This window comes from Phragmites australis, chromosome 6 (assembly GCF_958298935.1).
Source record: "Phragmites australis chromosome 6, lpPhrAust1.1, whole genome shotgun sequence".
In the NCBI taxonomy this organism is placed as follows: domain Eukaryota; kingdom Viridiplantae; phylum Streptophyta; class Magnoliopsida; order Poales; family Poaceae; genus Phragmites; species Phragmites australis.
In genome coordinates this window covers 1,057,958-1,069,833 of record NC_084926.1, presented here as the reverse complement: position 1 = coordinate 1,069,833, position 11,876 = coordinate 1,057,958, and the positions used below count along the sequence as shown (strand labels likewise).

The 11,876-nt window shown below is 45.8% G+C and overlaps 1 protein-coding gene across 1 annotated transcript; it reads right to left on the bottom strand.

Annotated features, from left to right (window-relative positions):
* Window positions 1–400: 400 nt before the first annotated feature.
* LOC133920931 (GDSL esterase/lipase At5g33370-like) lies at window positions 401–2,393 on the bottom strand. Its single transcript, XM_062365583.1, has 4 exons — window positions 2,073–2,393; window positions 1,821–1,948; window positions 1,483–1,725; window positions 401–1,241 (listed from the first exon to the last, which is right to left on the bottom strand). The coding sequence occupies exons 1-4, from the start codon at window positions 2,311–2,313 to the stop codon at window positions 741–743; spliced, it is 1,113 nt and encodes a 370-aa protein (XP_062221567.1). The 5' UTR covers window positions 2,314–2,393; the 3' UTR covers window positions 401–740.
* Between the last annotated feature and the right edge of the window lie 9,483 nt (window positions 2,394–11,876).

Below are 11,876 nucleotides of genomic sequence, written 5' to 3'. Positions count from 1 at the left end.
AAAAACAAAACCCAAAGCTAGGGAACCGAAGGCCAAACCCAAGAAGTCCAGCAGAGCTACGGAGGTTGAAGAAACAGCAGCAGACGTCTATTACCGGACAAGCACCAGTATCATCCCTCGTCCCGAATTGTGCTGATCAGGACGCCCGATGATCCAAAATTGCCTTGCTGCATACCTCCTAATCATCGCTTTTACCAAATGCGTGCGTGGTTCCGTCCTTGCAGCGGTGCGCTGATGTAGAAACAAGCGTTATACTAGCTGTGACGGAGCAATCTGCAATGTCCTGGAGTTCTTTTTTTCCTGGAGGTTAATTTCTTAGCACCTCTTCTGTTTCTAAGCCATCTTTGTGTAAGCACCGAGGCATTTCGAATACATTTCATTTGATTGCACCGGAAGCACATTACTGATGGAGCTTAATATTACAAATCAAGGAAAACCACAACACTAGCTAGTGGAATTACTAGCTGATAGATGATCTGGAAGCTATATAGGATTTATTAAAAGAAGAAGAAAAGCTGAATTCTGAAGAATTATAGAAGCCTGTGATTGGGTACACATGCTCAACACGGACATAACCTGCAGAGATCACGTCTCAGCAACCGAATCTGAACCTGACACTTTAGGACTACATACTGATGACAACCACCCTCAAGAAAGTCGAGATCAAACAAGCATGCAGATTGCAATGCAAGAATGAAGCTCCAGATGCACGTAATTTTCTGATCGATCAACGAAAGTAATCATGTGCGCAGCTGCTGGTTCATCTTGTCGACGGCGAGGATGGTGCTGAGGTTCATGGGGTTGATGTAGTCGATGGACCCTGTCATGAACTGCTGGACGATGAGCCGGTTGGCGCGCTCGGTGGGGTGGAAGGCGTCCCAGAAGACGTAGATGTCGCGGTCGTTGCAGAGGTTGGAGACCATGGTGCAGAGGCCCATCCCGTTGAACCGCCCCTGCCCGCAGCATGCCTCCGTGGCCGTCGCGAAGCCGTACGCCTTGGGGTCGTCGATGAAGTCGTTGTGGATCCGCTGCGTGTTCACGCCCACGAACACGTCGCCGCCGACCTGGGCGTTCAGCTCGGCCAGCATCGCCATCAGCCGCGGGTTGTACATCGCCGAAGCGCGCTGCAGCTCCGGGTCGCATCTCCCGTCCAGGCTGTGCAACGCCAACTCCGCCGGCACGCAGCCGATCGGACCCACGCCCTGCACCAACACGCGACGCGCGCCCAGATCGTACATCCTCTGCGTCCATTCACACGCGCACACGAGATCAGTCAGCTCGTACAGCAGAAATTAAAGCAGAGTCGGTATTTGCTTTACCGACCACCCCTGGGCTGAAATTTCTCATTTTTAGTTCTCCCGCTAGGGACAGTGTATGAGCTTGAAATGTTGTAGGGTGCTGGTGCTCGTCGGTGCAGCAACAATGCAGGTACCAAATGAATCGAGTGAGACTAGGAATCATGCACGCGTACGTGCACCGTACCTTGAGGATCTGCTTGTACTCGGAGACGATGTAGGTGATGTAGTCGGGCAGCGAGAACTCGCGGGAGCGCGCGGAGTAGGGCACCAGGTAGTAGTTGTTCACGAAGTCGTTGCCGCCGAGGGTGATGAGCACCAGCGCACCGTTCACCAGCCGCGCTGTCTGCCCCTCGCCGATCAGCGAGCTCAGCCGCTTCTGGTACTGAGCGAAGTACAGCAGCTGCTTCGAGATGTGGATGATGTTGGCCTGGTCGTTCCAGTTCCATACGCGTGCATGTTAGCTTTGCTAATACAGTCAAGGCAGTTAAGTTTTCGTGATCAGTTCCGTGATGTATTACGTACGAATTGGATTCCGGTGTCATTAAGGATCCCGACGCCGGCCGACGCGAAGTTAGCACCGACGAGCAGCTTGTGGCCATCGAGCTCGGGGCTCAGGTACGGCAGCAATGGCTCTGAGCCGAGGTGCTCACCTGCATGCGGTGCATGCAACAAGTTAATTAGACTCGAATGCTTTTAATTTGTTCCGGAGCAATGTGCATATGAAGTATATACTGCGAGAGTTCAAAAACAGCATCTAGCTTGCAGCTACTTAACTGATGATGTCGGGCACGTTCTTGCCGTTGCTGAAGCGCCCCGTCGCGCGGTGGTCCGGCGTGTCGATGCCGTAGGGCGGTGAGTCGGCCCGGGCCTCGGTGATCAGGTAGTTGTTGTTGCCGTTGTCAACGAGGGAGTCCCCGAACACGAAGAAGGCGCGGGCCGCGCTGGAAGTCGGGAGCGCCTGAAGCATTCCCAGGCAGAGCACCGGGAGGAGGAAGACGAGGCACGACGAGGCCATTGTTGTGTAAGCCTGATGTCACTCAGTCACTGGTCAGTGGCCTCTGCTGATGATGGCGTGAACGGCTGTGCACTTGGAATGCTTGCAGCGTCGCAGTCTTTTATAGTGCCATCTTGCTGATGTTGTTGAGAGCATTAGTAATCGTGGGCCATATGATCGGTGGTTGGTGCCTGTCATTGGTTCACTGTTTATTTGTGCTTAGGTCTTAATTAATTGTCTGGGAATTCTTTGTTGCAGTTTCTTCTCCAACTTGACCTTTCTAGATTTTTTTTCCTTTTCGAGGGCTTCGTTCTAGTCACATTTGAGATGAACACATTTGGGCCTTTTTAGCTTTTGCACAATTGCACTTAAAACAGTTAAACTCCACCATCCCACCACAGTAGGAATCTTCTGAGTTCTTATGGATTTGAATTTTAAAGGATTTTACTGAACATTTCAGACCACCAAAAAAGAAAAAAAAACAGGTGGAAGCAGCTGATCCGTGGGTTTCTGAATTTAACAATTTGAAGGTGGTACTGAACATTTCAGACCAAAAAACGATCAGAGTGCCAAAAACTTTGCGGTGATTAGACCATGATATTCATGAGGGCAGTTGGATCTATGATCTATGCAATGATGCCTGGGGTTAGATGAGCCGTGTATAGCTAAGTTATTTGTAACCTTGACAAGGAGCAGTAATAAGATTTATTTGGACGAGTAGTTCGCATCAACATCTCACATGCGGCTGCTTTTCCTTAATTCAGTGCGGAACTCTTTTAATAGAACACGTACAATATGGAGCAGAGGGGCAATAAACCCACATCTGTCCTTGACAATGTTAGAAATGTGATAAAATGATGCATTACTTTTTGTCACCTTTGTTCATATGGTTTAATGACAGTGTTACATATCCTGTTAATGGCTTTCATCTCATACACCAGCAATCAAGATCGTACTTAGGATACTGATCAAAAGTTGCCATTTTTACTAGTTCAATACTCGATGGAAATCCTTCTCAGCTTCTACTCCAGTATAAACCGAGCGCCATCAATAGACCTACTCCACCTACACTGTTGCACTAGTCGTCATATTATTGTCGCTAGTGCTTATGGATCACAGATTTAACTGGTGAAATCTAAGAAAGCTGAATGTGTCCAAGCCAGTAGGGACCCTTCCCAACCCTCAACCGCACTGCATTCATTACTGAATGTATGATCAGTCATATATCATGCATCTTCGTCCATACCTCTTCTTTATTGTAAATAAATCTAGATTGAAGATGGCACCAGGGTTTCAACTTTACCTGTCATCTTAACTTTCCACTGTATTTTCGTACGCTGGAGCACATTTTGTGTCAAGGTATGTAGTTTTTGTGCAAAAACATCCAGGCATTGCGCCAAGCTATAGACAGTTTCTGCGCAGTTAAAATCAGTTTCTCATTCAGACATGTGTAGTCACTCTTCTTCTCTCTGTTTTGACAAGTGGAACTCGAGGAGACAAAGGTCTACCCTACAATTACAAATGACCTGGCGTAATAACACACTGGATCACAGCCCTCACCTTCCTATGAGGCCATTGAATTCTGATGTTCCCTGGACAGGAGGATGAAAATGCAAGTAACACAAGAAGATCTAGGACGTCAGGTAAAGTACAGAATTTCTACTTCTCATCCAGTCGGTTCCTGGAAATGGTTCAGTCCGCATCAAGTACGGCTGTGATTATGGTTGTCTCAGTGTACTAGTTACCTCTACCGATTGCCGATCAGAAATGCACCGCAAACTCTTCCACCTGCTCATTGAAACTCTCTTCAGTACACCCCAAAGTAGTATACAGATACGTACGTAAACTCAATTTCAAGTATCACAGTAGCACAATCGGAGTGACAAGTGCAGTTGATGAACAGTAACCGTTCAGTACTGCAATTCCCCGTGTGTGCTTATACAGAACATGAGAGCTACGTAGAACGGTAGAAGTATAGGTTTGCTCAGAAAAAAAGAGTCTTTGCATATTATCACTCCATGTGTTTGAAGTGCATGGATTCTCTTTCTTTCTTTTTTTTTGACACCGATCGAAGGCCTCTCCCTGACGAGCTCCATTTCAAGTGATCCAGTCCATACCCAGAATATGGTGCAGTCTTGTAGGTAGGCTTAGTTGTTCTAGCCATTCAATCGCTTGTAAGTACTGAGTGGGGCTTGGACTACAGCGATGCTTTTCGAGGCTTCGCTCTTACTCGGCGCAATTGAATTGAATTGAATTGAATTGAGCCATATTTGTTTGATGGATACTTGTACGACGTTGTTGCGAGCAGAGGTTCATAGCAGGTCATTGTCACTGTGGGGCTGTTTGGATTGTGACCTCGAGAGATCTGATCAAATTTTGGTTCAGCCCAGACATTTTGGTTGTAGTTTGGTTTAGAGCCAAATTTTGGACGTGGCAAAAAAATTTGGCCGTGCGCAGTTCTTGGCCAAGCCAAATCACGGCTGTGTTCGGGGCGAGCAAACGGCTGGCCAGCCCTTCATGGTGAGCTGGCAGCACCTCATTGGTTCCATTAAATGTGTTTCTTTTTTCATTATCAAGTTTCAAATCAAAATATTTACTAAATCGATGACTCCATCATCAGCCAGAGTAACCGAACAGATCGATTCGTGTTCATGCCTAGATGAGCTAATACCCCAGCTGCTAACCCAATGACGATAGATCCAAACGCCGTGGTAAACAATGGCACGGAAATCCCGAAGGATCTAACGGCAGTAGCTGTTCCTCATGGTACCAGTGTTGTTGGCGATATGCCTCCGGAAACATATGTAACTGGGGCCTTACATGTCCTTGACACAACTCTCTATCGACAAACCGCGGGAGGTTAGATACCTCCTGATCTTCAACGATAATTTTCGGTGGACACACCTCCACCACCAGCATCAAGGGACGAGATCTCCCAGAATAGCAACCGTGGAGCAGCATCATCTCGACCCCAGCCAAGTCTGTGCAGTGATGTTTTTAGCACTCCAGATGCTAATGTCCAAGGAGCCCGTCTGATTATGAGATCTCTTGCAGAGTTGTATCCGGCGAATCCTTTAACCACTATGGTTAACCAGGTCAGGACTTTACTCGATGCGGCCCAAATTCAAGCTGCTCGAGCAAACAATCCCAGCAACTCTAAGTGCCCCAGGCGGCAAGACGTCGACTCGAGGATCCACAAACGCGAGTATCCCTGAGTCAAGGGATCCCAACGGGAAGCTCGTGTGATTGAACCCAAGCACCACTTTGCGAACCAAACTGTAATTGTCTTATCCATAGGCGCAAGAACTAGTAAGACCTGAGGAATCGTATCCCTCATAATTGACATGATCTACATACAGTGTTATACAACCGCCATGCAAAACGTCGCGAGGACGACCGCTATCATCACGATCACATATCTCCATGACGAGATGGTCAACGTGACTCCCCTGCTTGAAGGAACATGCGTGATAATCCTCCAACACCTCTTCCTAAATAATTCGATGGAGGTTGCGATCCAGAAGTATGATAGGAAGATCAACCCAATGAGTGGTTACAGATCTATACCACGATTATTTGAGTTGCGGCGACGACAACAAAGTAATAGCCAATTATCTGTTGACCACTGTCGATGGACCTACCAGGTCCTGGTTGTTGAACCTACATCCTAAATCAATCAGATCATAGGCCAAGTCGAAGGCTCAGTTCATACTTCCAATGCACATTCGAGCACTCAGAAATGGAGAACGATCTCTATCAGCTGAAACAGGGTGAGGATGAGCCACTCCGAGATTTCATCCACTAGTTCAGTGACAGGCATAACACGATCCCAGACATCTCTGACGAGTCAATCATCATCGCCTTCAAGCGAGACGTTCGGGACACAGATATGCTCAGGAAGATGGCTACTTGGAAGATCCACACGGTCTAAGAGCTCTTCGGGTTGATTAAAAAGTGTGCAAAGCGAGCAGAAGCCCATGTAAGCACGAAAAATCCTCAATCTGACAAGGACAAGTCTGAGTCCTCAAAGAACAGAGAGAAGAAGAACAAACTTGGTGAAGTTCTTGAGTAGAATGCAGACAATGATGGATGAGTTCGAAGGACGAAACTGCATAGGAGGCAACGAGGATAAGACAATGAAACTCTCTCCTTAGATAATTAAATAGGTATTTCCTTAAGGTGAGACTTGAAAATCATTTCCGCTTCGGATGAAAATTGTGGCACTTCGATCGGTGTGAAAGACAGGATGATGGTGTCGTGTGAATCTCTGTACACCCGTCTGATCGTATTTAATATGCATATACCCATTGTTTCAAAATTTGAAAGTCTTTTACACTCTACTTAGAGACGGATGTCGAGAAGTCGATATTACTGGCCCTTATCGAGTCTTAAGTACGGATAACAACAGGGTGTTCGACCTAAAAGTGTTTCCACTTGATACTCGGAAGAGAGCCTCTTCTATTCGTTTCTTTCGACTGTAAGTTTGATTTACCTTACTTGACCTGGATTGGACTTGGTGGTACTCGTGTAAGCGTTGCAGAAAATCTCCCTGCTGAGTAGAGTTAGGGAGCTATTGTGGAATATCTAACTATAGGGTATATATGTATAAAGAGTATATTATATACGGATAAGGTATACCGTGTGCATACTTAATAACTTCAGATATTACGGAACCGTATCTGCGTTATTTGATACTCCGAAATCTAGAAGACGTATACTAAGAAGGCATATACTAAGAAGTCATCGATTGCTTACCAAACTCAAGAAGACTAGTGTCCATAATAAATTTATTTGATTGTGCAACAAGAAGAACTCTCTATTGATTACGGATGGATAGAAGGTGGTACATCACCCCTATGTAAGGCGGGAACCCAGATCCCCAGGAGATGCTATTTTTTTGGTTACTCGAGACAAGCATCAGGACCTTGACGCAAGAGGAACTTAACGACTTTAGTCTTAATTTAGATTAGATCCAATCTACTTTTTATAATAGTTTAGTTATATTATTTGTACTCGGATGAATACATATACATAATTATACATACAGGATGTAGTATATTACTTCAACCGAAGACACAAATCTATATACATCGCGTGTGCCTCGTTTCATATTCTATCTCTGATCCACGAAAGTAACCACATCATTTTCAGACACGTTGTCAGGAACAAATTATCAACAAAAATCATTTGCAGTGTTGCTAATTATGTTCTAAAACTCTTGGCTTCCCTGCCAGATGTGGGCTTTCAACAGGAGAAGCAGAAGCAGCAGCTAAGCAGTACGATCGATCAGTTACGTGGGTCGAACCAATAGTATCAAACAATGCCTCCGGAAATTAAAGACGTCGGTCCATGCATGCAGCTGTATGTATATGCATGCGCAACCTGGAATCCAGGTTGTGAAGTTGTAGCACACACAAATCAATCAATTCAAGCCATATACCAAGTTTGCTATGATCCTGATATGGTCACCTTAACATCAGGTTCGAATCAGTTAAAATCTGCGTTTCGCTTGCACGTCTTTGTGATCTCGTGCAAGGGAGTCAGTCGTCAGTAGAGAGATGGAACCTTCTTCTACCATAACCTCCAAGCAGCAGTAATAACAGATGCATGTCTTAAACCTTTATGGTCTGAAAAAAATGATCTATATCATCGTTGACTTTCACCTCTATACTCCCTTCATGAACCACCTTATCTATCCACTCGCACTATTCAGAAGAGAAGCCCTTAGTACGTAAGGTCTGTTGTAAAAACATCATTTTACTTTATCGTAAGTCTTTTAAAATCTAGTTTAACAATTACTCCATCTAACCTTTTCTTATACATCTCATCAAAGATTTCATGCAAAACAATCGCACCTTTCATTATATAACGATCTAGAAGGAAGGCCGTTTGCGTTGGTCTAAAGCAACTGAAGGTGGCCCTAGTTGGGGAAATGCGTGCGTGCGTGGAAGGAAGGAGGCTATGCGAAATGCGACCCGTTTCACCGGCTATTTATGGCCCGTGGTACAGCGCGGCAACGTGCGCGCTGGTCTGGTCTCCGGCGGCGAATTCTTGCTTGGTTGAGTAATTCTCCGGGGACACGGCTGCTCCCGTGCAGCCGTGCTCCACTCGAATGGCCGACCAGTGACTTTCGGCTCACGGTACGCAGGCAGCACACACTGTACAAGCACGTACACCGTGCCAGCAGCTGTGGGCGAGGCCAAACTGTCGGTGAGGGTGGCCGGCCTGGTGTTAGAGTAAAACTCATCTGAATAGCGTGGATCTTATTTAATCTCATGAACACAATGCATAATTGTGTGGAGTTAAGGATAAAAACCTGAATTTGGTGAAGTCATACTCTCTAGATCGTTGTAGATGGCATGATAAAGATCCAAGAAGATACCCGACGGCGTGGATCGACTTTCAAATCAGTTTAGCGCCCTCAAGATTGTTTTGGAGATGGAAATATGAGGATCAGAGTAGTAGTCACTGGTCACAGGCCATGCTTTTTGACTATATTTTTAGGGAAAGAGTAGTAGTCACATTTCTGTCAAATGGCACGCTCCTGACCACCCTCCTGACCACGTGTCCTCGCTTACGATCACACGTCCACCCTTGCTCCCTCCGCTGCCACTCCCTCTTTCTTCCTGAGCTTCGGTAACATCCGACACTACCCCTCAAAGCTCTATTTCTTGATCCGAGCACACCACCGTGACCGCGCGCACTCTCCTGGTTCCATTTTGCTACTCCTCAACCTCGATTAGCGCCGAGCCCAAAACACCAAATCTGGGTCGCCTCCGCGCCTTCTCCAATTTCTCGCCGATGGTAAGATCTCGTTCCACCCCCCCTCTGCACCATCTAGGGCATCAATGTCACCTAGCAACCCCCAATTTGAACCCTTATGCGCTGAGATGCCCTGGCGTTGTGCCTATTTAGACCACAGAGTTTCGTCACCAGACCGATGGGTAGCCTCCAGACCTAATCCAAGCACGAGACCAGTGTTGTCCTATCCTCTAGCTTCGACCAAGCTCAATTGACCCAATTGCCCCGATCTTCTCTCGCCTCTCCGACGGCCAAACACCCACGACACCACCGCTCGTCGTGTTCTGGAGCCCTAGAGCCCGATCAGAGCCGTTCATCTCCTTTCCCTCTCTCTATGCAAAATATTAGAGCCCGAGTCACCGTAGTTTGCCTGGCTGAGCCCAAGCATTGTCGGTCTTCCATCATCTTCTTCTACCTCCGACCACCCCCGCCCGACATTCTCTCGCTCGCCTGTGAGCGTACTGGTTGGCGTTTATGGTCGAGCACATGTTTGGGAGCGAGGACACTGAGGGAGGGGATGTTGCGGTGATTGCAGCGCTCAGGCTCAGTGACTACATCCCTAGCTGCAGCAAGTCCTGCTCCATCGATGAAGCGACCTCCTCCTTCTCGTCGTCCTCTTGCCCATTCAGCTGTGGCGACCTCACCTCCTCCCGGACCGAGCTCCTATCCCTGGGGCGTAACCGCTTCGAGATAGCCGACGCGCACCGCACGCTCATAGGATAGCGGCGTCGCAGGCGCGTGGCCACAGCCCAGTGTGCTGACACTATGCCTGCCCGAGAGCACCAGGAACTTGCACCTAAGCCGGCTGAGATGGTCGAGGAGGGTGGGGTTAGCACCGGTGGCGAGGAGGCTGGGGACGAGGCGTCTCCTCTCTCTGAGAGAGAAGAGGGAGGAACAAGATGATAAGATGTCATCTAACATGTGGGTCCCACCGTAAAGTCAGTGTCACCTAGGACGAAACTATCATCAAAATCAGTTAAAAAGTTAAATTATACTGGTTTGAATAGTTAGAGGAGGTGAGATATCTAGTTTAACAATTCAGAGAAAACTGATTCGGATAATAGTTGAGAGGGACAATATGGACTTTTTCTTTTTTAAGGACGTCATGTTTTTTTTATTAGTCTGCATGAACGGGCTGGTCTCCTCCTTTTTTTCTGTTGTTTGTGGCGCAGCGTTGGGCTCGGTTGGTCTAACACGTAAACATTTGAGCCCAGAATTTTGGGCTCAAATCCTTGGATCACAATCTGCCTCTCATGGGCCCGTTATCTCGTTTTAGACCGACCAAAGTGACATGGGGGACCTTTTCCAAAGGTAGAGCAAAGCCTTCATGGTTTAAAAAAAAACTCTTTTTTATGTCAGTTTACTGATTTTAATCAAGCACAATGTGTACTCTCCTTCCTTTGCGATTGCAACCTTTGACGATGACACGGCTTGGATCAATTTTTCTTATTTATTTCTTAAAAGCTGTGCAGCTTGTGCTTCGGACTAGTTTCACTCACAAACCCAACTGCTCCCAAGCCAAGTCATGACTCGTGCTGACATCGAACCGACGAGCTGTTGGATCATTAGTTTACTTCGGTACACACAGACACGTACAGAGCCAAGGCGATATTTGTATACTGGTACAGACACTACCAGAAACCAGCAGTATTATTCACCTGTATTCTACCACTCACCACCCGTATTATACTCCGTCTGCTCGATCGGTTAAGAAGCATTAATCAATGCAGCATACTCGGTCAAACTTTTAAATTTTTGACTAATAATACATTTCAAAATACTCCATCCGATTATAAATAATTGTCGCTTTTGATTTTTTGCGGTATTCGATGTGTAACTTTGACTATTTATTTTCTAAATATAATTAGAATATATAATAAAAATATAATACTATGAAAGTATTTTTTAAGATAAATCTACATATATAATTTTTTATGTTTCCAAACTAAATATTCTAAAACCTATTGATAATCAAAGTTTTAAAAGTTTGACTAGATCTTGATCAAAACAATAAATATTTATGACCAGAAGGAGTTTTTAGTTTAGAAACATTAAAATCATATATGTAGATTTGTCTTGAAATTTTCTTTTATAATATCATAAATTCAATAGGTTTTATAAATATATTTTAACATAAAATAGTGATTGAAACTATGTATTAAAAACTATATCTTATTTAAAATGATATATATTTATAATAGGAGGAAGTGTCTGTTTTTGACTTTCACTTGGCATGCACATGTACAGCCATACAACCGAAAGACGGTGAAACTACCGTTGATGTGAACTTTCGAACGGCGTAGGGGCGTAGGTGTCTTTCTGTCTCAAGTCTCAACTCTGAAGAAGAATTTTCTCCAGCGTCAGCACTGCCCTGTCCAGCATACAGCACTCGGTGGAGAAACGGAACCGATCATTTAGATTCCGATCAGATGGTGAGGCAGCCGCTGGTCTTTTCAGCTTGTTTCCCCAGTGGCCATTGGAACGGAACTTGACACGTTTGATTCGGCTGAAATTTTCTATGAAACGCAACACCACTGCTGATGAAAACTGTACATGTCTCGCGACCATTTTTTGCCCTAACTTGTGCTGAATTCTAAAGGTACACTGCGTGTCAATGGAAAACACAAGCACTACATCTATCATGTCATCACCTACTTGTGCATGTATCATTTGCAATGGAAGCGACTGCTCTGATTTAATTGCACCAGGTGATGTAGTAGCTGACATATGAGCGTGCTAGCTATGACGTCACACCGTGCAATTACTTTATATGATCTTCTTCC